Raw genomic sequence first — 27,352 nt, 5'->3', positions numbered from 1 at the left:
GTTTTAGGGGTGTTATGACACTTCATATCAATAAGGATAGTTTTAGGGGTGTTATGACACTTCATATCAATAAGGATAGTTTTAGGGGTGTTATGACACTTCATATCAATAAGGATCAATAAGGATAGTTTTAGGGGTGTTATGACACTTCATATCAATAAGGATAGTTTTAGGGGTGTTATGACACTTCATATCAATAAGGATAGTTTTAGGGGTGTTATGATTCATATCAATGGATAGTTTTAGATCAATAAGGATAGTTTTAGGGGTGTTATGACACTTCATATCAATAAGGATAGTTTTTAGGGGTGTTATGACACTTCATATCAATAAGGATAGTTTTAGGGGTGTTATGACACTTCATATCAATAAGGATAGTTTTAGGGGTGTTATGACACTTCATATCAATAAGGATAGTTTTAGGGTGTTATGACACTTCATATCAATAAGGATAGTTTTAGGGGTGTTTTATGACACTTCATATCAATAAGGATAGTTTTAGGGGTGTTATGACACTTCAAATCAATAAGGATTCAGGATCAATAAGGATAGTTTTAGGGGTGTTATGACAATAAGGATAGTTTTAGGGGTGTTATGACACTTCATATCAATAAGGATCAGGATTTTTAGGGGTGTTATGACACTTCATATCAATAAGGATAGTTTTAGGGGTGGTATGACACTTCATATCAATAAGGATAGTTTTAGGGGTGTTATGACACTTCATATCAATAAGGATAGTTTTAGGGGTGTTATGACACTTCATATCAATAAGGATAGTTTTAGGGGTGTTATGACACTTCATATCAATGAGGATAGTTTTAGGGGTGTTATGACACTTCATGTCAATAAGGATAGTTTTAGGGGTGTTATGACACTTCAAATCAACAAGGATCAATAAGGATAGTTTTAGGGGTGTTATGACACTTCATATCAATAAGGATAGTTTTAGGGGTGTTATGACACTTCATATCAATAAGGATAGTTTTAGGGGTGTTATGACACTTCATATCAATAAGGATAGTTTTAGGGGTGTTCTGACACTTCATATCAATAAGGATCAATAAGGATAGTTTTAGGGGTGGTATGACACTTCATATCAATAAGGATAGTTTTAGGGGTGTTATGACACTTCATATCAATAAGGATAGTTTTAGGGGTGTTATGACACTTCATATCAATAAGGATAGTTTTAGGGGTGTTATGACACTTCATATCAATAAGGATAGTTTTAGGGGTGTTATGACACTTCATATCAATAAGGATAGTTTTAGGGGTGTTATGACACTTCATATCAATAAGGATAGTTTTAGGGGTGTTATGACACTTCATATCAATAAGGATAGTTTTAGGGGTGTTATGACACTTCATATCAATAAGGATAGTTTTTAGGGTGTTATGACACTTCATATCAATAAGGATAGTTTTAGGGGTGTTATGACACTTCATATCAATAAGGATAGTTTTAGGGTGTTATGACACTTCATATCAATAAGGATAGATAGTTTTAGGGTTTTAGGTTATGACACTTCATATCAATAAGGATAGTTTTAGGGGTGTTATGACACTTCATATCAATAATAAGATAGTTTTAGGGGTGTTATTAGATCAATAAGGATAGTTTTAGGGGTGTTATGACACTTCATATCAATAAGGATAGTTTTAGGGTGTTATGACACTTCAGGTATCAATAAGGATAGTTTTAGGGGTGTTATGACACTTCATATCAATAAGGATCAATAAGGATAGTTTTAGGGGTGTGTCTGACACTTCATATCAATGCTTGGATCAATAAGGATAGTTTTAGGGGTGTTATGACACTTCATATCAATAAGGATCTGGCTAAGGATAGTTTTAGGGTGTTATGACACTTCATATGTCTGGCTCAGGCTAGTTTTAGGGATATTCTGATACCAGATAAAGAGAACTTGTTCTTGCTCAGGCTGCTTGGTGCCAATATTAGGATATTAGGAAATGTGAATTATTTGTGTTGATGAGATGACGGCTCAGGCTGGTTGGTGTCTGGCACGATAACTTGCTGCCTCTGACTCTATAGTTCCCCACGGCTCAGGCTGGTTGGTGTCTGGCACGATAACTTGCTGCCTCTGACTCTATGTTCATTTCTCAAGTATTGGACCACGTTTCATGTCATGTCTACTACTAACAACAACAGCTCTGTAGTGAGACTGTTCTGTACTACTGTCCTGTTACACCGTGCAGCTCTGTAGTGAGACTGTTCTGTACTACTGTCCTGTTACACCGTGCAGCTCTGTAGTGAGACTGTTCTGTACTATACTGTCCTGTTACACCGTGCAGCTCTGTAGTGAGACTGTTCTGTACTATACTGTCCTGTTACACCGTGCAGCTCTGTAGTGAGACTGTTCTGTACTATACTGTCCTGTTACACCGTGCAGCTCTGTAGTGAGACTGTTCTGTATTACTGGCCTGTTACACCATGCAGTTGAACGCACTGCTGGTCAGAGGGGATTTGGGAACGTCAGTCCAGAGTCCAGCCTGTGGAGAGGGACTGAGAGGAGAACACACACATGTTGGAGTAGCCAGCTCTGGGAGGGACGGGGCCAATGGTTCCAGCTGAACTTTAGCCCTGCTGGGCTGGGTGGGGCTGTGAGTCAAGAGTAGAGGGACTGATTGAGAGGAGAACACACACATGTTGGAGCAGACAGCTCTGGGAGTGCGGGGGCCAATGGTTCCAGCTGGGCTGGGTGGGGCTGTGAGTCAAGAGTAGAGGGCTGGAGCAGGAGAGAGACTGGCTCCACTATGGGCCACACCCCCACACTCAACCCTCCCTGTCTCACTATGGGCCACACCCCCCACACTCAATCCTCTGTGTCTCCCTATGGACTAAACCCCACACTCAACTCTGTGTCTCACTATGGGCCAAACCCCCCACACTCAACCCTCCCTGTCTCACTATGGACCAAACCCCCCACACTCAACCTCCCTGTCTCACTATGGGCCAAACCCCCACACACTCCATCCTCCCTGTCTCCCTATGGGCCAACCCCCCACACCCCATCCTCCCTGTCTCCCTATGGGCCAAACCCCCACACTCAAACCCCCACACTCAACCTTCCCTGTCTCCCTATGGGCCAAACCCCACACTCAACCCTCCCTGTCTCACTATGGGCCAGACCCCCACATTCAACCTTCCCTGTCTCCCTATGGGCCAAACCTCCACACTCAACCCTCCCTGTCTCACTATGGGCCAAACCTCCACACTCAACCCTCCCTGTCTCATTATGGACCAAACCCCCACACGCAACCCTCCCTGTCTCCCTATGGACCACACCCCCACACTCAACCCTCCCTATGGACCAAACCACCACACTCAAGCTTCCCTGTCTCCCTATGGGCTAAACCCCCACACTCAACCCCCCGTGTCTCCCTATGGACCAAACCCCCACACTCAACCCTCCCTGTCTCCCTATGGACCAAACCCCCACACTCAACCCCCCCTGTCTCCCTATGGACCAAACCCCCACACTCAACCCCCCCTGTCTCCCTATGGACCAAACCCCCACACTCAACCCTCCCTGTCTCCCTATGGACCAAACCCCCACACTCAACCCTCCCTGTCTCCCTATGGACCAAACCCCCACACTCAACCCTCCCTATGGACCAAACCCCCCACACTCAACCCTCCCTGTCTCACACAAGCTTCATAATGTTATTAACATGAGACATTAACATCCAGTTCTGTCAGGCCTTTTTAAACACACATTTCCCCCCTAAACCTGCTGACTGAGTAAGAATGGACTTCGACTGGAGCCGTGGCTGCTGTCTCTCTGTCATTGACCTGCTGGAGAGGAGAGGAAGGAGAGACGAGGCCTCACTCAGTGGTGTGAGATGGTCCATCGATTAGCCTACTGTCTCTAAATCCATCACATAACATTTACATTTTGTTGTCATTTAGCAGATGCTCTTATCCAGAGCGATGTACAGAAGTAATTAGGGTGAAGTGCCTTGCTCAAGGGCACATCGATATATTTTTGTATACCTAGTCTGCTCGTGGATTTGAACCAGCAACCTTTTGGTTACTGGCCCAACGCTCTTATCCGCTAAGCTACCTACCGCCCTATATTATTACATCAGCATGATGTTGCAGGCTGGCCTGGCTCCTATATATTACATCCGTGTGATGCTGCAGGCTGGCCCGGCTCCTATATATTACATCCGTGTGATGCTGCAGGCTGGCCCGGCTCCTATATATTACATCGTCAGTGTGATGCTGGAGGCTGGCCTGGCTCCTATATATTACATCAGTGTGATGCTGCAGGCTGGCCTGGCTCCTATATATTACATCAGTGTGATGCTGCAGGCTGGCCCGGCTCCTATATATTACATCGTCAGTGTGATGCTGGAGGCTGGCCTGGCTCCTATATATTACATCGTCAGCGTGATGCTGCAGGCTGGCCTGGCTCCTATATATTACATCAGTGTGATGCTGCAGGCTGGCCCGGCTCCTATATATTACATCCGTGTGATGCTGCAGGCTGGCCCGGCTCCTATATATTACATCAGTGTGATGCTGCAGGCTGGCCCGGCTCCTATATATTACATCGTCAGCGTGATGCTGCAGGCTGACCTGGCTCCTATATATTACATCGTCAGTGTGATGCTGGAGGCTGGCCTGGCTCCTATATATTACATCAGTGTGATGCTGCAGGCTGGCCTGGCTCCTATATATTACATCGTCAGCGTGATGCTGCAGGCAGGCCTGGCTCCTATATATTACATCGTCAGCGTGATGCTGCAGGCTGGCCCAGCTCCTATATATTACATTGTGATGCTGCAGGCTGGCCTGGCTCCTATATATTACATCAGTGTGATGCTGGCCTGGCTCCTATATATTACATTGTGATGCTGCAGGCTGGCCTGGCTCCTATATATTACATTTTTAGCGTGATGCTGGCCCTGCTCTTATATATTACATTGTGATGCTGGAGTCTGGCCTGGCTCCTATATATTACATCGTCAGTGTGATGCTGCAGGCTGACCTGGCTCCTATATATTACATCGTCAGCGTGATGCTGGAGGCTGGCCTGGCTCCTATATATTACATCGTCAGCGTGATGCTGGAGGCTGGCCTGGCTCCTATATATTACATCGTCAGCGTGATGCTGCAGGCTGGCCTGGCTCCTATATATTACATTTTTAGCGTGATGCTGCAGGCTGGCCCGGCTCCTATATATTACATTGTGATGCTGGAGGCTGGCCCGGCTCCTATATATTACATTGTCAGTGTGATGCTGCAGGCTGGCCCGGCTCCCATATATTACATTGTGATGCTGGAGGCTGGCCCGGCTCCCATATATTACATTGTGATGCTGGAGGCTGGCCCGGCTCCTATATATTACATTGTCAGCGTGATGCTGCAGGCTGGCCCGGCTCCTATATATTACATCAGTGTGATGCTGGAGGCTGGCCCGGCTCCCATATATTACATTGTGATGCTGGAGGCTGGCCTGGCTCCTATATATTACATTGTCAGCGTGATGCTGCAGGCTGGCCTGGCTCCTATATATTACATTTTTAGCGTGATGCTGCAGGCTCTATAGTTCCCCCAGTCTCTCTCCTCTGTCTCTATAGTTCCCCCAGTCTCTCTCCTCTGTCTCTATAGTTCCCCTCCTCAGTCTCTCTCCTCTGTCTATATAGTTCGCCTCCTCAGTCTCTCTCCTCTGTCTCTATAGTTCCCCTCCTCTGTCTCTCTCCTCTGTCTCTATAGTTCCCCTCCTCTGTCTCTCTCCTCTGTCTTCATAGCCGTTGGTCTGGCGCTTGGTCGTACGCCGTTCAGTCCTCCTTGCTTGGCTGTTTTCATACTGCTGCTGTTAAGTTGTTGGCAGCCACATTTCCTTTGGAACTTTCCCTTCCCTCAGCAGAGCAGTTAGAGCTACTCAGACATTCATCTGGCAATTAGTGTTGAATCCTACTGCTGTTTGTTACAGTCAGTCTGGCTCTTAGTGTTGAATCCTACTGCTGTTTGTTAGTCAGTCTGGCTCTTAGTGTTGAATCCTACTGCTGTTTGTTACAGTCAGTCTGGCTCTTAGTGTTGAATCCTACTGCTGTTTGTTACAGTCAGTCTGGCTCTTAGTGTTGAATCCTACTGCTGTTTGTTACAGTCAGTCTGGCTCTTAGTGTTGAATCCTACTGCTGTTTGTTAGTCAGTCTGGCTCTTAGTGTTGAATCCTACTGCTGTTTGTTACAGTCAGTCTGGCTCTTAGTGTTGAATCCTACTGCTGTTTGTTACAGTCAGTCTGGCTCTTAGTGTTGAATCCTACTGCTGTTTGTTACAGTCAGTCTGGCTCTTAGTGTTGAATCCTACTGCTGTTTGTTACAGTCAGTCTGGCTCTTAGTGTTGAATCCTACTGCTGTTTGTTACAGTCAGTCTGGCTCTTAGTGTTGAATCCTACTGCTGTTTGTTACAGTCAGTCTGGCTCTTAGTGTTGAATCCTACTGCTGTTTGTTACAGTCAGTCTGGCTCTTAGTGTTGAATCCTACTGCTGTTTGTTACAGTCAGTCTGGCTCTTAGTGTTGAATCCTACTGCTGTTTGTTACAGTCAGTCTGGCTCTTAGTGTTGAATCCTACTGCTGTTTGTTACAGTCAGTCTGGCTCTTAGTGTTGAATCCTACTTACAAAATCTACCAGCCGCTCACATTTTTTTTACCAGCCCAAATATCTGTTCGCCCATAATTACATCAAAAAACAAGAAATGTAAGGAGACAATGTTTAGCTGCCCAGAGGTAACGGGACCGGTCGAGGTGTGTGTGTGTGTGTGTGTGTGTGTGTGTGTGTGAGAGAGAGATTAGGGAACTGACTGAGGTGTCGCGTTCACAATCAGTTAAAGCAGCAGACTCAAACTAACACGGAAAAACAGCTTGTGTACAAAACAAAGTAAATATCCAAGAAACACGAGGACAAAGTCTCACCTTGTAAACTTTCCAGTAAATCAGACCAACATTTAAGGTGTGTGTGTGTGTGTGTGTGTGTGTGTGTGTGTGTGTGTGCAGCGCCTCCAAAAATGAATCTATCATTGCGCACAGCTCCCCTGTCAGGCAGTGTTGCTGTGTGAGGTGGGGATCTAGGATCTGTATTTCTATGTGCAATTAGCATCTATGAAACAAAACGGCAGAAACACTTTTGAAAACAGACAGTGAGACAAAGATACAGCATTCTAACCTGACTCATGTGTGTTCATACATTATTTGTTGTCTGTTTTTATTCGTAGTGCCTTGCAAATTGACCCCCCCCCCGTCAACGTGGCTGGTGAAACAGACCGTCTTAACGGCCAATCGCTAAACTGACCCGTATCTGATGGGTGTTAAATGTTATGACCTGCCTCTGATAAAGCCTGGAGACTTTCTGACAGGCTGTTGTCTTTCTGGCCAGGTGAGAACGACTGATTCTCATCGAAGCCTCAAAGTTCAGGGCTGACCGTGGTACTGCAGGCTAGCTCAGTGCTGCCCCCCCTCTCATTGAATAACTCCAGTTGAAGGTCGACCAGGGTACTGCAGGCTAGGTCAGTGCTGCCCCCCCTCTCATTGAATTACTCCAGTTGAAGGTCGACCGTGGTACTGCAGGCTAGCTCAGTGCTGCCCCCTCTCATTGAATAACTCCAGTTGAAGGTCGACCGTGGTACTGCAGGCTTTGTTAGCAGAAAACAGGATCCCCCCGTTATAGTGAAGAAGAAAATGGACATCTTCATGGTCAATCTTTTGTGTGAATAAATACTCATTTCAAAGACAATCATGGTGCCAATAACTGCTTCTAATACACCAGATGTATGTCCTTGCATTGATTGTTTTCAAAATTGCACACAGAAGTTCTAAGTTCTAGTTCTGCAGTACCCTGGTCGGCCTTCAACCGGAGTTATTCAATGAGAGGGGGGCAGCACTGAGCTAGCCTGCAGTACCCTGGTCGGCCTTCAACCGGAGTTATTCAATGAGAGGGGGGCAGCACTGAGCTAGCCTGCAGTACCCTGGTCGGCCTTCAACCGGAGTTATTCAATGAGAGGGGGGCAGCACTGAGCTAGCCTGCAGTACCCTGGAGAGAGAGAGAGAGAGGCAGGCAGGGGACCACTGTCTGAGGGTCCTGTCTGAGGGTCCTGTCTGAGGGTCCTGTCTGAGGGTTCTCAGGGAAAGAGAGAGAGAGGCTGACAGGCAGGGACAACTGTCTGGGCTGAATTAGTACAAGCTATATTTTTTGGAAGCTGAATGAATGAACATCGCTAGAAACAGGGGGTGTTCTGACGACTCAGGCAGAGACTCCTGGACATTGAGCACAGAGAGTGTTGTCCCTTTCTGTCCTGGAAGATGGAGCCCTGACCTGTTTCTCCCTCTGGTTTTGTAGGTATGCAGTCATTGCCTTTGGCTGTGCCAGCTGTCCTAAGATCACGTGTGGGCGTGAGGGGTGTGGCACGGAGTTCTGTTACCACTGTAAACAGCTGTGGCACCCCAACCAGACGTGTGATGCCGCCCGGCAGCAGAGAGCCCAGAGCCTGAGGCTACGCACCTTCAGCTCCTCGTCTCTTAGCTACAGCCAGGAGAGTGGTGCTGCAGGTAACACATACACACACACACACACAAGATGATAAACACACACACAAGATGATGAACACGCACACAAGATGATGAACACGCGCACAAGATGATAAACACACAAGATGATAAACACACACACAAGATGATGAACACGCACACAAGATGATGAACACGCGCACAAGATGATAAACACGCGCACAAGATGATGAACACGCGCACAAGATGATGAACACGCGCACAAGATGATGAACACGCGCACAAGATGATGAACACGCGCACAAGATGATGAACACGCGCACAAGATGATGAACACGCGCACAAGATGATGAACACGCACTCCAGTTTAGGTTTAAGAGAGAGAAACACACTCCAGTTGAGGTTTAGGTCTAAGAGAATGCTTTGGACCAAATACAAACTTTGAAAACAAGTATGTAAATCTGTTGTTTTAAACTTGCTAAAGTTCGTTGAATGACTTTAAAACCAGTCGTCTATGTTTAACCGTACGCGAGCAGTCTGCTGCTAAAGGTCTGGTGGAAAGTATCCAAGCGGAGACTCTCTTCGGTGAAAACCACGCCGCTGGTATAGTGAACGATAGGAAGTTGTTCAATGGACAAGCAAATAAACAGGAAGGTGAACGGTCTCCATGACGACCTGGAGAAGCTGCTCATAGAACATCGATTTGGAGCAGAAAACTAAAGAAATCTGTGATTGGTATTGACCCGGGGGGTCCAAGAATGGATAGCATTGTGGAAAAAATTTGAACGACCCCAAAATAGAACCCAACGAACCGGTTGTACCCAGACGTACAGTATCTATATTAGTCCTGTCTGATGAGGACAACGAAGACACAGCAGAAAAGATGAGGGAGCTGCTGGCCAACGGGCTGTGAGCTGGTGTCAGAGCTGCTGGCCAATGGGCTGTGCTGTGAGCTGGTGTCAGAGCTGCTCGCCAAGGGGCTGTGCTATGAGCTGGTGTCAGAGCTGCTCACCAAGGGGCTGTGCTGTGAGCTGGTGTCAGAGCTGCTCACCAAGGGGCTGTGCTGTGAGCTGGTGTCAGAGCTGCTCACCAAGGGGCTGTGAGCTGGTGTCAGAGCTGCTGGCCACCGAAAGGATGAGAGAAGAGGGCCCGGGACCCAGGAGTCTGGCCACTGAAAGGATGAGAGAAGAGAGGCCGGGACCCAGGAGTCTGGCCACTGAAAGGATGAGAGAAGAGAGGCCGGGACCCAGGAGTCTGGCCACTGAAAGGATGAGAGAAGAGAGACCGGGACCCAGGAGTCTGGCCACTGAAAGGATGAGAGAAGAGAGGCCGGGACCCAGGAGTCTGGCCACTGAAAGGATGAGAGAAGAGAGGCCGGGACCCAGGAGTCTGGCCACTGAAAGAATGAGAGAAGAGAGGCCGGGACCCAGGAGTCTGGCCACTGAAAGGATGAGAGAAGAGAGGCCCGGGACCCAGGAGTCGTGAAGGTTACATTTCGGGGGCTGGTGTCGACTGAAAAGTGGATGTCCTCCCAGCTGAAGCAACATCTGAAGAGCAACCAAACATTTTGAGAGGGTGTTTGTCAGATCGGCCAAGTCCCACACAGATTGAGTCATAACTCCACTTCAGAACCTCTCTCCTACCAGAGATCCCGGCTGGGAGAGGTTTCTACGTTTCAGGGAATGGAGCCTCTCTCCTACCAGAGATCCCGGCTTGGAGAGTTTCTACATTTCGGGGAATGGAACCTCTCTCCTACCAGAGATCCCGGCTGGGAGAGGTTTCTACGTTTCAGGGAATGGAACCTCTCTCCTACCAGAGATCCCGGCTGGGAGAGGTTTCTACGTTTCAGGGAATGGAACCTCTCTCCTACCAGAGATCCCGGCTGGGAGAGTTTCTACATTTCGGGGAATGGAACCTCTCTCCTACCAGAGATCCCTTCTGGGAGAGTTTCTACATTTCGGGAATGGAACCTCTCTCCTACCAGAGATCCCGGCTGGGAGAGGTTTCTACGTTTCAGGGAATGGAAGGATGATTCACCAGTCTCCTGATCCCGAGGGGCAAACACAGGGGGCCGGGGGTGTCAAGCTGGACCTCCTGATCCCGAGGGGCGAACACCGGGGCCCGGGGAAGCTGGACCTCCTGATCCCGATGGGCGAACACCGGGGTCCGGGGAAGCTGGAACTCCTGATCCCGAGGGGCGAACACCGGGGCCCGGGGAAGCTGGAACTCCTGATCCCGAGGGGCGAACACCGGGGCCCGGGAAAGCTGGACCTCCTGATCCCGAGGGGCGAACACCGGGGCCCGGGGAAGCTGGACCTCCTGATCCCGAGGGGCGAACACCGGGGCCGGGGAAGCTGGACCTCCTGATCCCGAGGGGCGAACACCGGGGCCGGGGAAGCTGGAACTCCTGATCCCGAGGGGCGAACACCGGGGGGCCGGGGAAGCTGGAACTCCTGATCCCGAGGGGCGAACACCGGGGGCCGGGAAAGCTGGACCTCCTGATACCGAGGGGCGAACACCGGGGGCCGGGAAAGCTGGACCTCCTGATCCCGAGGGGCGAACACAGGGGCCCGGGGAAGCTGGACCTCCTGATCCCGAGGGGCGAACACCGGGGGCCGGGGAAGCTGGACCTCCTGATCCCGAGGGGCGAACACCGGGGGCCGGGAGGCTGGACCTCCTGATCCCGAGGGGCGAACACAGGGGCCCGGGGAAGCTGGACCTCCTGATCCCGAGGGGCGAACACCGGGGGCCGGGGAAGCTGGACCTGCAGGCTGGGAACCATCTGCCCAGTCAGTCCATAAGTGCTCAACAAATTTCTTGAATTCACAGGAACGTTAATGGATGGATGACCACAAACACGAACAACATTACTACTGCAGGCCGTAAACCCAGGCCGTAAACCCAGGCCGTAAACCCAGGCCGTAAACCCAGGCCGTAAACCCAGGCCTTAAACCCAGGCCTTAAACCCAGGCCTTAAACCCAGGCCTTAAACCCTGACTTTATTTATTTGAATGAAACTCCACTGTTGACTTGGATGGTGATTCTTGATTTGGGCACAATGTTCATATGAGAGTCCCTAAAGCTTCAGGTTGTGTCAGATTTCTTGTTTGGAACAAATGATTGGAAAAATATAGAGTAAACATTGTGGACCAGTCAATGGATGGAATAATTGGTGTAAGATTTGAACACAGTGTGTTGCAACAATTTTTTATTTTATCTTGTGATCTACCACTGGGAGGGTTCTACAAGGGGACCTGACTCACCTGGTGCAGGTGTCTTCTGGACACTGATTTACCACTGGGAGGGCTGTACAAGGGGACCTGACTCACCTGGTGCAGGTGTCTTCTGGACACTGATTTACCACTGGGAGGGCTCTACAAGGGGACCTGACTCACCTGGTGCAGGTGTCTTCTGGACACTGATGATTTACCACTGGGAGGGTTCTACAAGGGGACCTGACTCACCTGGTGCAGGTGTCTTTTGGACCCTGATGATTTACCACTGGGAGGGTTCTACAAGGGGACCTGACTCACCTGGTGCAGGTGTCTTCTGGACACTGATCTACCACTGGGAGGGCTCTACAAGGGGACAGGACACACCTGGTGCAGGTGTCTTCTGGACACTGATGATTTACCACTGGGAGGGTTCTACAAGGGGACCTGACTCACCTGGTGCAGGTGTCTTCTGGACACTGATTTACCACTGGGAGGGTTCTACAAGGGGACCTGACTCACCTGGTGCAGGTGTCTTCTGGACACTGATCTACCACTGGGAGGGTTCTACAAGGGGACCTGACTCACCTGGTGCAGGTGTCTTCTGGACACTGATTTACCACTGGGAGGGCTCTACAAGGGGACCTGACTCACCTGGTGCAGGTGTCTTCTGGACACTGATGATCTACCACTGGGAGGGCTTTGGTGCAGGTGTCTTCTGGACACTGGGGACCTGACTCACCTGGTGCAGGTGTCTTCTGGACACTGATCTACCACTGGGAGGGTTCTACAAGGGGACCTGACTCACCTGGTGCAGGTGTCTTCTGGACACTGATGATCTACCACTGGGAGGGCTCTACAAGGGGACGGGACTCACCTGGTGCAGGTGTCTTCTGGACTCTGATATCTCTGGCTCTTTCTAGAAACTAGGGTACAAGTCATTTCCTGTACTGGACAACTTGTTACATCTGAAGTTATTGATAATAATCAGCCATTTCTTTTCATGCCATTACATTAAGAGAAACACCAGAAGAAAGATGCCCAGGGTCCCTGCTCATCTGCATGAACGTGCCTTAGGCATGCTGCAAGGAGGCATGAGGACTGCAGATGTGGCCAGGGCAATACATTGCAGTGTCTGTACTGTGAGACGCCAAAGACAGCGCTTCAGGGATACAGGGCGGACAGCTGATCGTCCTCGCAGTGGCAGACCACATGTAACAACACCTGCACAGGATCGGTACATCCGAACATCACACCTGCGGGACAGGTACAGGATGGCAACAACAACTGCCTGAGCTACACCAGGAACACATAATGCCTCCATCAGTGGTCAGACTGTCCTCAATAGGCTGAGAGAGGCTGGACTGAGGGCTTGTAGGCCTGTTGTAAAGGCAGGTCCTCACCAGACATCACCTATGGGCACAAACCCACCGCCGATGGACCAGACAGGACTGGCAAAAAGTGCTCTAAAATTGATTAAATTAGTTTTTTCCCCCCTCGTCAATCTACACACAATACTTCATGACAAAACAAAACAGGTTTTTAGAAATGTTAGCAAATGTATTAAAAAATTTAAAAACAGAAATACCTTATTTAAAGGTCCCACAGTTGACAGTGCATGTCAGAGCAAAAACCAAGCCATGAGGTCGAAGGAATTGTCCGTAGAGCTCCGAGACAGGATTGTGTTCGAGGCACAGATCTGGGGAAGGGTACCAAAATATTTCTGCAGCATTTGAAGGTCCCCAAGAACACAGTGGACTCCATCATTCTTAAATAGAAGGAGTTTGGAACCACCAAGACTAGAGCTGGCCGCACAGCCAAACTGAGCAATCTGTGGAGAAGGGCCTATACAAATATTTACACATGTTAAGTTTGCTGAAAATAAAGGTAGTTGACAGTGAGAGGACGTTTTTATCTCTCCTGGCTCCTGTGGAAGGAAACATGGAATGAAGCCCTGTGAAATAAGACGCTGGTGAAATGATTTTATATTATATTTAGGTTTTATGGAACCGTCTTATATGTCAGAGAAGAACAAACCAAAAGGTTTTCAACTGGGATACGTTCATTCAGAAAGTTTTCAGACGCCTTGACGTTTTTCACATTTTATTACGTTACAACCTTATCCTAAAATAGATGACATAGTCTTTCCCTTCCCTCCTCTCCCACCGAGCTCCTTGTGTGGCCAGATGGGAACCGGGAATACTGCCTCTGGCAGGTTGGGAATGTTCTAGACGAAGAAGAGGGTGTATGTGCTGTCTGGGATTTTAAGGGGAGGTGTGGTCCACTGTTTCTGTTTTAACAACAAACACAGCGTTTTCTATTCCTTCATCCCCAGCCGATGACATCAAGCCCTGTCCGCGCTGCGCTGCTTACATCATCAAGATGAACGACGGCAGTTGTAACCACATGACCTGCGCCGTGTGCGGCTGTGAGTTCTGCTGGCTCTGCATGAAGGAGATCTCTGACCTGCACTACCTGAGGTGAGAGGCAGAGGGGTGAGGAGTCTGTCAACACTCAGGGAGGAGTACATCACTATCTATACAGTAACCACAGTGTTCTGCCTCTGAATAGCCAGAGTTCTGCTAGGCTATATGCCCTAGACTGTCCCCTGGTCAGCCTGTCAGGGTTGGGTTGTAATCATCTCTGTCCAGCCTGTCAGGGTTGGGTTGTAATCATCTCTGTCCAGCCTGTCAGGGTTGGGTTGTTATCATCTCTGTCCCCTGGTCAGCCTGTCAGGGTTGGGCTGTAATCATGTCTGTCCCGTGGTCAGCCCGTCAGGGTTGGGTTGTAATCATCTCTGTCCCCTGGTCAGCCTGTCAGGGTTGAGTTGTAATCATCTCTGTCCCCTGGTCAGCCCGTCAGGGTTGGGTTGTAATCATCTCTGTCCCCTGGTCAGCCCGTCAGGGTTGGGTTGTTATCATCTCTGTCCCCTGGTCAGCCTGTCAGGGTTGGGTTGTAATCATCTCTCCGTCCTCCCCAGCCTGTCAGGGTTGGGTTGTAATCATCTCTGTCCCCTGGTCAGCCTGTCAGGGTTGGGTTGTAATCATCTCTGTCCAGCCTGTCAGGGTTGGGTTGTTATCATCTCTGTCCCCTGGTCAGCCTGTCAGGGTTGGGTTGTAATCATCTCTCTCCGTCCTCCCCAGCCTGTCAGGGTTGGGTTGTAATCATGTCTGTCCCCTGGTCAGCCTGTCAGGGTTGGGTTGTAATCATCTCTGTCCCCTGGTCAGCCTGTCAGGGTTGGGTTGTTATCATCTCTGTCCCCTGGTCAGCCTGTCAGGGTTGGGTTGTTATCATCTCTGTCCCCTGGTCAGCCTGTCAGGGTTGGGTTGTTATCATCTCTGTCCCCTGGTCAGCCTGTCAGGGTTGGGTTGTAATCATCTCTGTCCAGCCTGTCAGGGTTGGGTTGTTATCATCTCTGTCCCCTGGTCAGCCTGTCAGGGTTGGGTTGTAATCATGTCTGTCCCCTGGTCAGCCTGTCAGGGTTGGGTTGTAATCATCTCTGTCCAGCCTGTCAGGGTTGGGTTGTTATCATCTCTGTCCCCTGGTCAGCCTGTCAGGGTTGGGTTGTAATCATGTCTGTCCCCTGGTCAGCCTGTCAGGGTTGGGTTGTTATCATCTCTGTCCCCTGGTCAGCCTGTCAGGGTTGAGTTGTAATAATCTCTGTCCCCTGGTCAGCCCGTCAGGGTTGGGTTGTAATCATCTCTGTCCCCTGGTCAGCCTGTCAGGGTTGAGTTGTAATCATCTCTGTCCCCTGGTCAGCCTGTCAGGGTTGGGTTGTAATCATCTCTGTCCCCTGGTCAGCCCGTCAGGGTTGGGTTGTAATCATCTCTGTCCAGCCTGTCAGGGTTGGGTTGTTATCATCTCTGTCCCCTGGTCAGCCTGTCAGGGTTGGGTTGTAATCATGTCTGTCCCCTGGTCAGCCTGTCAGGGTTGGGTTGTTATCATCTCTGTCCCCTGGTCAGCCTGTCAGGGTTGAGTTGTAATCATCTCTGTCCCCTGGTCAGCCCATCAGGGTTGGGTTGTAATCATCTCTGTCCCCTGGTCAGCCTGTCAGGGTTGAGTTGTAATCATCTCTGTCCCCTGGTCAGCCTGTCAGGGTTGGGTTGTAATCATCTCTGTCCCCTGGTCAGCCCGTCAGGGTTGGGTTGTTATCATCTCTGTCCCCTGGTCAGCCTGTCAGGGTTGGGTTGTAATCATCTCTGTCCAGCCTGTCAGGGTTGGGTTGTTATCATCTCTGTCCCCTGGTCAGCCTGTCAGGGTTGGGTTGTAATCATGTCTGTCCCCTGGTCAGCCTGTCAGGGTTGGGTTGTTATCATCTCTGTCCGTCCTCCCCAGCCTGTCAGGGTTGGGTTGTAATCATCTCTGTCCCCTGGTCAGCCTGTCAGGGTTGGGTTGTTATCATCTCTGTCCGTCCTCCCCAGCCCGTCAGGATGTACCTTCTGGGGCAGGAAGCCGTGGAGCAGGAAGAAGAAGATCCTGTGGCAGCTGGGCACGCTGGTGGGCGCTCCGGTGGGCATCGCTCTGATCGCTGGCATCGCCGTCCCCGCCATGATCATAGGCATCCCTGTGTACGTGGGGAGGAAGGTGAGCTGACCCTAAACACACGGCAGACTGAGGTCATCAGATGACCTCAGCCGTCGTGTTGACAGATAGATGACCAGACCACAGAGAAGCCGTTCATCAGTAATGGGTCTGTGCTGTAAACGGGATGATCAGGTGGAAGTCTTGTCTTCTGTTCAACCAGAAAGATGATAATAAGCTCGTGGCCTAAAGATGGAGGAATGTACTGGAAAACTTAACCTGCAGCGTTGTTCCCAACAACTACTGTGTACGAGTCAATGATTACACAGGCTTGTTTTATATGAACACAGAATAATACAGTTTTATATGAACAGACAGAATAATACAGTTGTTTTATATGAACACAGAATAATACAGTTGTTTTATATGAACACAGAATAATAGTTGTTTTATATGAACACAGAATAATAGTTGTTTTATATGAACACAGAATAATACAGTTGTTTTATATGAACACAGAATAATAGTTGTTTTATATGAACACAGAATAATAGTTGTTTTATATGAACACAGAATAATACAGTTGTTTTATATGAACACAGAATAATACAGTTGTTTTATATGAACACAGAATAATAGTTGTTTTATATGAACACAATAATACAGTTGTTTTATATGAACACAGAATAATAGTTGTTTTATATGAACACAGAATAATAGTTGTTTTATATGAACACAGAATAATACAGTTGTTTTTTATGAACACAGAATAATACAGTTGTTTTATATGAACACAGAATAATACAGTTTTATATGAACACAGAATAATACAGTTTTATATGAACAGACAGAATAATACAGATGGTTGTTTTATATGAACACAGAATAATACAGATAGTTGTTTTATATGAACACAGACAGAATAATAACGTTAGCCAATAGATGGAACCACTGCATCACTCCTGATGTGTTTTCAGTAAGTCGAGAGTCATGGTTCTCCTCACAGTACGGTGACCCCTGACCTAACCCTGTCTGTCAGATCCATGACCCCTGACCTAACCCTGTCTGTCAGATCCATGACCCCTGACCTAACCCTGTCTGTCAGATCCATGACCCCTGACCTAACCCTGTCTGTCAGATCCATGACCCCTGACCTAACCCTGTCTGTCAGATCCATGACCCCTGACCTGTAACTTCCATCTGTCAGATCATGACCCCTGACCTGTAACCCCCATCTGTCAGATCCATGACCCCTGACGTTTAACCTCCATCTGTCAGATCCATGACCCCTGACCTGTAACCTCCATCTGTCTGTCAGATCCCTGACCTTTAACCCAGTCTGTCTGATCTATAACCTCTAACCCAGTCTGTCTGACCTATAACCCCTGTATGTCTGTCAGATCTATAACCCCTGACCTTTAACCCCTGTATGTCCGTCTGTCTGTCTGTTAGATCTATAACCGCTATGAGGGGAAGGACATCTCTCCTCACAGGAGGAACCTGGTGATAGCAGGAGGAGTCACTTTGTCTGATCTATAACCTCTGACCTCTAACCCGTCTGTCTGTCTGTCTGTCTGTCTGTCTGTCTGTTAGATCTATAACCGCTATGAGGGGAAGGACATCTCTCCTCACAGGAGGAACCTGGTGATAGCAGGAGGAGTCACTCTGTCTGTCATCATGTCTCCTGTGGTGGCAGCAGTCTCTGTCGGTCAGTATACTGTACTCTGTCTGTCATCATGTCCCCTGTGGTCAGTATACTGTACTCTGTCTGTCATCATGTCCCCTGTGGTCAGTATACTGTACTCTGTCTGTCATCATGTCCCCTGTGGTCAGTATACTGTACTCTGTCTGTCATCATGTCCCCTGTGGTCAGTATACTGTACTCTGTCTGTCATCATGTCTCCTGTGGTCAGTATACTGTACTCTGTCTGTCCATCATGTCCCTGTCATGTGGTCAGTATACTGTACTCTGTCTGTCATCATGTCCCATGTCCCCTGTGGTCAGTATACTGTACTCTGTCTGTCATCATGTCCCCTGTGGTCAGTATACTGTACTCTGTCTGTCATCATGTCCCCTGTGGTCAGTATACTGTACTCTGTCTGTCATCATGTCCCCTGTGGTCAGTATACTGTACTCTGTCTGTCATCATGTCCCCTGTGGTCAGTATACTGTACTCTGTCTGTCATCATGTCCCCTGTGGTCAGTATACTGTACTCTGTCTGTCATCATGTCCCCTGTGGTCAGTATACTGTACTCTCTGTCATCATGTCCCCTGTGTTCCTCTGCTGGTTGTTTAGATGAGCTAGTAGTGACCGACTGCTCTTAGGAGACACAGTGGTCTCTGGTTGTTTAGTTGAGCTAGTAGTGACCGACTGCTCTTAGGAGACACAGTGGTCTCTGGTTGTTTAGATGAGCTAGTAGTGACCGACTGCTCTTAGGAGACACAGTGGTCTCTGCTGGTTGTTTAGATGAGCTAGTAGTGACCGACTGCTCTTAGGAGACACAGTGGTCTCTGCTGGTTGTTTAGATGAGCTAGTAGTGACCGACTGCTCTTAGGAGACACAGTGGTCTCTGGTTGTTTAGTTGAGCTAGTAGTGACCGACTGCTCTTAGGAGACACAGTGGTCCTCTGCTGGTTGTTTAGATGAGCTAGTAGTGACCGACTGCTTTTAGGAGACACAGTGGTCTCTGCTGGTTGTCTGGTGTCCCTCCCCAGGGTGTGAGGTGGTTAACTCTGTGTGTGTGTGTGTGTGTCCAGGCATCGGCGTGCCCATCATGCTGGCGTACGTGTATGGCGTGGTGCCCATCTCTCTGTGTCGCAGCGGGGGCTGTGGGGTCTCCACTGGTAATGGGAAAGGGGTCCGCATCGAGTTCGATGACGAGAACCAGATGACCGCAGGGAGCGGGGCGCAAGCTACTGGTACGTCTCTCTCCACACACACACACACACACACACACACACACACACAAACAGAGACACAGAGACACACACACACACACAGAGACAGACACACACACAGAGACAGACACACACACAGACACACACACACTGTGAGTAACCTGGTGTTTAGTCTGAATGAGTTGTGTTAGCTGCCTCATTGTGACTGGACTCTGATGACCTCTGACCCTCCTAGAGGAGGAGAATGTTCAGAAGGTGAGGTTTGACTACAGGCCTTCTGGAAAAGACGAGGCCGTAGAAGAGAGAGAACCAACAGGAGAAAGACCTTGTTACAGACCTTCTAGATAAGACGAGGACAGGAGAAAGACCTTGTTACAGACCTTCTAGATAAGACGAGGCCGGAGAAGGGAGAGAACCAACAAGAGAAAGACCTTGTTACAGACCTTCTAGATAAGACGAGGCCGTAGGAGGGAGAGAACCAACAAGAGAAAGACCTTGTTACAGACCTTCTAGATAAGACGAGGCCGGAGAAGGGAGAGAACCAACAAGAGAAAGACCTTGTTACAGACCTTCTAGAAAAGACGAGGCCGTAGGAGGGAGAGAACCAACAAGAGAAAGACCTTGTTACAGACCTTCTAGATAAGACGAGGCCGTAGGAGGGAGAGAACCAACGAGAAAGACCTTGTTACAGACCTTCTAGATAAGGCGAGGCCGTAGGAGGGAGAGAACCAACGAGAAAGACCTTGTTACAGACCTTCTAGATAAGACGAGGCCGGAGAAGGGAGAGAACCAACAAGAGAAAGAGCTCGTCTTTTAGTTTATAGAGCGGCTCTGATGAACTCCTGCTCTCTCCCCTGTCTCCTCAGACACGACCTCTGTGGCGGACACCAGGAACAACCCCAGCATCGGAGAAGGTAGCGTGGGGGGCATGACGGGCAGTCTGAGTGCCAGCGGGAGTCACGTGGACCGGATGGGCGCCATGAGGGACAACCTGAGTGAGAACGCCTCCACCATGGCCCTGGCTGGGGCCAGCATCACCGGATCTCTGTCTGGCAGCGCCATGGTCAACTACCTGAACAGGTCAGTACTTTTGGATTGGTTTGAACCTTTATTCAACCAGGTTAGTCTCGTTGAGATAAAAACAGAGAGAGAGAGACAAACGGTCACATGACATCAATATGATAGGTGTTGTTGTACAGGGTCAGTCATAGTAGTATGATAGGTGTTGTTGTACAGGGTCAGTCATAGTTTTACAGGGTCAGTCATAGTCGTATGATAGGTGTTGTTTAACAGGGTCAGTCATAGTTTTACAGGGTCAGTCCCAGTAGTATGATAGGTGTTGTTTAACAGGGTCAGTCATAGTTTTACAGGGTCAGTCCCAGTAGTATGATAGGTGTTGTTTAACAGGGTCAGTCATAGTTTTACAGGGTCAGTCCCAGTAGTATGATAGGTGTTGTTTTACAGGGTCAGTCATAGTAGTATGATAGGTGTTGTTTTACAGGGTCAGTCGTAGTAGTATGATAGGTGTTGTTTTACAGGGTCAGTCATAGTAGTATGATAGGTGTTGTTTTACAGGGTCAGTCATAGTAGTATGATAGGTGTTGTTTTACAGGGTCAGTCATAGTAGTATGATAGGTGTTGTTTTACAGGGTCAGTCATAGTAGTATGATAGGTGTTGTTTTACAGGGTCAGTCATAGTAGTATGATAGGTGTTGTTTTACAGGGTCAGTCATAGTAGTATGATAGGTGTTGTTTTACAGGGTCAGTCATAGTAGTATGATAGGTGTTGTTTTACAGGGTCAGTCGTAGTAGTATGATAGGTGTTGTTTTACAGGGTCAGTCGTAGTAGTATGATAGGTGTTGTTTTACAGGGTTAGTCCCAGCAGTATGGTAGGTCCAGTGTAATGTGTTGTAGGGTTACATGCCTTGCTCAAGGGCACATGGACTTATTTTTCACTTTGTTGTCTTGGGAATTTGAACCAGTGACCTCTGTCTCAAACCGCTCGTCTACCTGCCATCAGTATCAAAAAGACCAAGTACGCATCACGCTTTCTTACCATGGCAACGCGGACTAGTGACATCAGGTGACAACCAGAAACAACTACATCTCAACAACCTGTTCGTCTGTAGGTGGTTTGAACTCCTAGTGACCCCCGGTCCTGGTGCTTTAGGTTGGCTTGGAGGGAATTCCAAGACCCGATCAACTACCTCAACAGGTCAGTGTTGGGGTCAACTACCTCAACAGGTCAGCGTTGGGGTCGGCTTCCTCAACGGGTCAGCGTTGGGGTCGGCTTCCTCAACGGGTCAGCGTTGGGGTCGGCTACCTCAACGGGTCAGCGTTGGGGTCGGCTACCTCAACGGGTCAGCGTTGGGGTCGGCTACCTCAACGGGTCAGCGTTGGGGTCGGCTACCTCAACGGGTCAGCGTTGGGGTCGGCTACCTCAACGGGTCAGCGTTGGGGTCGGCTAATGAGAGACTGGACAGGATGCCAACCTTACTGTCAGGTGGCTGTGTGCACCTTGTATTGTGACTGGAAAAATAAAGTAGGTCTGATCTCCTCCCCCGGTCCTGTCCTCTCTCCTCCCCCCGGTCCTGTCCTCTCTCCTCCCCCCGGTCCTGTCCTCTCTCCTCCCCCCGGTCCTGTCCTCTCTCCTCCCCGTGTCCCCTGCTCCAGGTTGGAGGTCCAGGCTGATGTTCAGAAGGAGAGGTGTAGTCTGAGTGGGGAGTCGGCCACCTTCAGCTTGGGGACCATCAGTGACAACGCTAGCATCAAAGCAATGGCTGGATCCCTTCTCAACTACAGGTCAGGGCCGTGTCTTTTAGAGACATTAACATTACAATGATATCTCCAGAGGACTTGTTGTGTCTCTCTCCGGCCGTGTCTTTTAGAGACATTAACATTACAATGATATCTCCACAGAGGACTTGTTGTGTCTCTCTCCGGCCGTGTCTTTTAGAGACATTAACATTACAATGATATCTCCAGAGGACTTGTGTCTCTCTCCGGCCGTGTCTTTTAGAGACATTAACATTACAATGATATCTCCACAGAGGACTTGTGTCTCTCTCCGGCCGTGTCTTTTAGAGACATTAACATTACAATGATATCTCCACAGAGGACTTGTTGTGTCTCTCTCCCGTGTCTTTTAGAGACATTAACATTGCAATGATATCTCCACAGAGGACTTGTTGTGTCTCTCTCCGGCCGTGTCTTTTAGAGACATTAACATTACAATGATATCTCCACAGAGGACTTGTGTCTCTCTCCGGCCGTGTCTTTTAGAGACATTAACATTACAATGATATCTCCAGAGGACTTGTTGTGTCTCTCTCCGGCCGTGTCTTTTAGAGACATTAACATTACAATGATATCTCCAGAGGACTTGTTGTGTCTCTCTCCGGCCGTGTCTTTTAGAAACATTAACATTACAATGATATCTCCACAGAGGACTTGTGTCTCTCCGGCCGTGTCTTTTAGAGACATTAACATTACAATGATATCTCCACAGAGGACTTGTTGTGTCTCTCTCCGGCCGTGTCTTTTAGAGACATTAACATTACAATGATATCTCCAGAGGACTTGTTGTGTCTCTCTCCGGCCGTGTCTTTTAGAGACATTAACATTACAATGATATCTCCACAGAGGACTTGTTGTGTCTCTCTCCGGCCGTGTCTTTTAGAGACATTAACATTACAATGATATCTCCAGAGGACTTGTTGTGTCTCTCTCCGGCCGTGTCTTTTAGAGACATTAACATTACAATGATATCTCCAGAGGACTTGTTGTGTCTCTCTCCGGCCGTGTCTTTTAGAGACATTAACATTACAATGATATCTCCACAGAGGACCTGTCTCTCTCCGGCCGTGTCTTTTAGAGACATTAACATTACAATGATATCTCCACAGAGGACTTGTTGTGTCTCTCTCCGGCCGTGTCTTTTAGAAACATTAACATTACAATGATATCTCCACAGAGGACTTGTTGTGTCTCTCCGGCCGTGTCTTTTAGAGACATTAACATTACAATGATATCTCCACAGAGGACTTGTTGTGTCTCTCTCCGGCCGTGTCTTTTAGAGACATTAACATTGCAATGATATCTCCACAGAGGACTTGTTGTGTCTCTCTCCGGCCGTGTCTTTTAGAGACATTAACATTGCAATGATATCTCCACAGAGGACTTGTTGTGTCTCTCTCCGGCCGTGTCTTTTAGAAACATTAACATTGCAATGATATCTCCACAGAGGACTTGTCTCTCTCCTGTAGACGTGTGTTCCACTTGTCTCTTCCTTTCTGTCTGGTGGTGTTTTGTGTAGAGACGGGACCAGTATGGAGGTGCAGGTGGACATAGAGCCGGGTAAGTCTGCTGGTCAACTACACGACCACCCTATGGATGATGGGAGAGACGCTGGGCGCTGTGGCTGGTCCTGCCACTCTGGATGCCCCTCAGAGGGCCAGGATGGCACCGCCAAGTCCTCCTCTTCCTCGGGGAAGAAGAGTAAAAGCAAGCTGAAGAAGGGAGGAGGCTGTAAGATCCAGGAGACGAGGGAGGATATGGACGCTCGTCTCCTTGAGCAGCAGAGCACCAACTCCTCAGAGTTTGACTCTCCCTCCCTCAGCGGCTCTCTGCCCTCCGTAGCTGACTCTCACTCCTCCCACTTGTCAGAGTTCAGCGGCGGCTCTGACCTGGAGATCATGAAGACATCCTGCAGCCATGGATCCTCGTCTGACTACCACAGCCGCTTCGCCACAGTCAGCCCTCTGCCTGAAGTAGAGGGAGACCGGCTGGAGGCGTTACCCTCACCCCGAGGTGTCCTCTCCCAGCCTCACTCCCCAGTCTCCTCGCCCTGTCCCGAGGTGTCCGTCTCCCCTCTGTGTCTGATAGCAGAGGAAAACATCAACCAGGTGTGTCCTACGAAGGCAGATTGTGACTGTATTACAGGAGGAGCCCTTCCCGTTGGACAGCTGCTGCAGGAGAACAACGACAACCTGTAGGCCCGTCCCTCCAGCCTGTTCCAGACCTCCTGTATTCAGACTGACATCTGACCTAAAAACACCAGTTTTGGTTTCACAGAATTATAATTTTTTTCTTCCCCAGAAGACAAAAGCTTTGAATGGACATTTCTGTCGTCCAGAAGTGTGGAAATGGAGCAGTGGAAGAACCTCAGCTCAGTCAGTAGGACTTGTTTTAATAACAGCAAGGTGAAGGCTGTTGTTTCCTGTCATGTGACCCCTATTGCAGTGTTCCGACTGGCTGCTGTCCCTCCTCACAAGCAGGAGTGAAAGAGACCCGTCACTGACCCCCCGGGCGGACTGTCAGTCAAGCTGGGGATCAGGACGCAACGTTCAGGAACCTTCAAGCTCTCAAAACGCCAAGTTGAACTTTAATATGAACCAGGCAATACTATCCTTAGTTCTTTTCAGTTTTAAAATGAGTTTATAATTAAGCCACTTCTGTTAAGTGATGATTTGTACTTATTATAATTCAATACTAGTCCGCTGGAAGGAATTTAAAAGCCTGGTAGTAGTTTATCTACGGCTAGCTGAGAGGGACAAACTATTCTATCTACGGCTAGCTGAGAGGGACAAAGTACTGAAGCAGAGTACTGTTGCGAGGTAGAAGTAGAGCTGGGTCTCTGGAAGGCCATGGTTTAAACATCCCAAAGATGGATGAAGGGTTAATTATAATAGCCACAACCCACCAATGAGAGAGCCACTTCCTTGAAATTGAGAGCAGAGTACTGTTGCTAGGTAGAAGTAGAGCTGGGTCTCTGGAATGTTAATTATAATAGCCACAACCCACCAATGAGAGAGCCACTTCCTTGAAATTGTTTAACAAATATTTTTCAACCGTCGGTAAAATAAAATTGTGTTTTTTTTTTTTTTCAGGCTGAAGAAGCTTTCACCTCACATAATAAGATAACTTTCATACCTGTTATAACCAATGGTTTATATATACACTAGATGACTGACAGGGGGCGCTGTGTTGAAGCCACCATGCCTCCATCTTGGCTCTCCCCCCTCCATTGTATAAAACGATGTTTTGGAAGCTAAAGAAATGTATTTATTAATTGGTTTTAACAACATGAATTCCACTACAGACACCTTAATACTTTTACATTATATAATGTGAGCTAAACGTACAAATAAAAGAATATATAACATTTTCCTTTTTAGATTAATGTTACTGTCCGCACTAAAACAAAACAAAAACTTAAATGCATGTAATGTTGTCCTGGAAACATTTGATTGAAACACTGTAGAATTCCATTCATTCCTATGGAGACCTGCTCCTAATGGGGAGAGCCAAAATGGCCGACCGGTGGCTTCAAAGCATCTCAATGGCCAATACATAACATCAGTAATCCATCCCCTACTGGGGAGAGCCAAAATGGCCGACCGGTGGCTTCAAAGCATCTCAATGGCCAATGCATAACATCAGTAATCCATCCCCTACTGGGGAGAGCCAAAATGGCCGACCGGTGGCTTCAAAGCATCTCAATGGCCAATACATAACATCAGTAATCCAGGGTTTATATACGTTGGTTATTACTCATTGTGCCTTTTTGAAAAGGAAAATCTGTTTTTCCTCTTTCTAATCGTCTGCATCTCTCCACCTCTTCTAGACTTTAAAAAGCTAAAACAGATTTCAGATGGTCTCTCTTGACCATGCCAGGAGAGATACTAGACGAGTAGGGCTTCATAATACTGTGGTAGACTTACACGTCTTGTTCAATTGCCTACCAAAGACAGCACTCAGGCTCTTGAGAACTCTTGTTCCTGGTAACCCTTGACGACGTCTGTTTTGTCATCCCCCAGACTCCACCTGGTGCAGCATGTCTACACCATGTGGTTAAACATGTCAAAATAAACACAGGAATGTATACAGACTGCTTTGTTGTTGTTGTCTAATACGCTTTACAAATGCTACGCAAATAACAGGAGGCCAGAGTCTCCTGCTGTTAACCAGACTGGTTACATAAATGTACTGCAGTGCTCAGAGTGTATGTATGGGGATATCATCAGTGCCCCCCCCAATTCCTGTCTGTGTCCCAAATGGAAGTCTGTTCCCCGACACAGTGCACAGGTAGTGTACTATCTAGAGAGTAGTGTGCCATCAGGACCGCATGGCGTCTGTTCCGTGTCTCCTGCCGGTCTGTGCACTGTCCATTTCCTGTTGGTTTAATTCTCTGCCCTGTCCATTTCCTGTTGGTTTAATTCTCTGCCCTGTCCATTTCCTGTTGGTTTAATTCTCTGCCCTGTCCATTTCCTGTTGGTTTAATTCTCTGCACTGTCCATTTCCTGTTGGTTTAATTCTCTGCACTGTCCATTTCCTGTTGGTTTAATTCTCTGCACTGTCCATTTCCTGTTGGTTTAATTCTCTGCCCTGACCATTTCCTTTCCTATACTTTAAACACTAGTGCCAGTTAGATTTTCTAATTTGTGCAGAATGACATTATCCTGTCCCCAGATCTGTGTTTGATGTGGTAATGACCAAAGGAGATGGACAGAGGACACACACAGATCTGGGACCAGGCTAGAATGGCATTTAAAGGTATCTGTATATTAGTTTGCTAATTTCCTTTTACAATGTGTGTAAAAATGCATATCTAAAAAAATAAATATCTCTTAAACTTTTCCTGGTCGGTCTCCTCCCTAAGGTTGTTGTTAATGGTGGTGACTCAATGTGGAGACTGATCGACTGAATGACTGACTCTGTGTTCTAGAGGCTTAGAGAAGGAAACTGAAATGCAGTGTAGAGACATGAAACTGCCGATCTAGTTTAATGAATCACAGACCAGCATGTGAGTCTTCAGCAGGTTCTACTAAGCGGACATGTGGAATTGTTTTAATAAGATGGTCATATGGAATTGTTTTAAGAGGGTCATACCATGGATCATTTAGTTATTTCATTTAGAATTCTATTACCCCTGTAGGTATCAAAAAACAAATATAATTAAATTATTTAATAAAATACTGCATTTGGCCTTTACTGCTATAGCCCAGAGAAATGCAATTTATTTTTATTTTTACTATCTTAAGGAATGAGGTTTTGAGGTGTCCTCTGTCTATGAGATATAAGAAAGATCAGGAACTATATTTTTTTCTACATTTGAACCCCTTTTGGGGTGCATAAAACTACTATGATCATTTTTAAAGGTTACCTTTTAGGTTTTTAATTTTT

At 47.9% G+C, this 27,352-nt stretch overlaps 1 protein-coding gene and 2 long non-coding RNA genes across 3 annotated transcripts in view; 1 reads left to right on the top strand and 2 right to left on the bottom strand.

Moving 5' to 3' along the window:
* Nucleotides 1-26,806, top strand: part of LOC112241247 (E3 ubiquitin-protein ligase RNF19A-like) — a 66,495-nt gene extending 39,689 nt beyond the window's left edge. The window contains exons 3-10 of the mRNA XM_042317576.1: nt 8,369-8,577; nt 14,059-14,227; nt 16,169-16,331; nt 17,862-17,976; nt 19,027-19,188; nt 20,034-20,247; nt 21,842-21,970; nt 23,484-26,806. Of these exons, the coding sequence (XP_042173510.1) occupies nt 8,369-8,577; nt 14,059-14,227; nt 16,169-16,331; nt 17,862-17,976; nt 19,027-19,188; nt 20,034-20,247; nt 21,842-21,970; nt 23,484-24,162 (1,840 nt within the window). The 3' untranslated portion in view covers nt 24,163-26,806. The remainder of the gene's footprint in view (nt 1-8,368; nt 8,578-14,058; nt 14,228-16,168; nt 16,332-17,861; nt 17,977-19,026; nt 19,189-20,033; nt 20,248-21,841; nt 21,971-23,483) is intronic.
* LOC121845731 lies at nt 13,728-17,868 on the bottom strand. The gene is made up of 2 exons (XR_006082752.1): nt 17,390-17,868; nt 13,728-17,290 (listed from the first exon to the last, which is right to left on the bottom strand). It is a non-coding gene; the product is annotated as an uncharacterized LOC121845731 (long non-coding RNA).
* Nucleotides 18,288-20,034, bottom strand: LOC121845732. The gene is made up of 2 exons (XR_006082753.1): nt 19,662-20,034; nt 18,288-19,535 (listed from the first exon to the last, which is right to left on the bottom strand). It is a non-coding gene; the product is annotated as an uncharacterized LOC121845732 (long non-coding RNA).
* Nucleotides 26,807-27,352: the final 546 nt, after the last annotated feature.

This window comes from Oncorhynchus tshawytscha, unplaced genomic scaffold (genome assembly GCF_018296145.1).
Source record: "Oncorhynchus tshawytscha isolate Ot180627B unplaced genomic scaffold, Otsh_v2.0 Un_contig_556_pilon_pilon, whole genome shotgun sequence".
NCBI classification, from domain to species: domain Eukaryota; kingdom Metazoa; phylum Chordata; class Actinopteri; order Salmoniformes; family Salmonidae; genus Oncorhynchus; species Oncorhynchus tshawytscha.
This window is presented reverse-complemented; position numbering and strand designations above follow the sequence as displayed.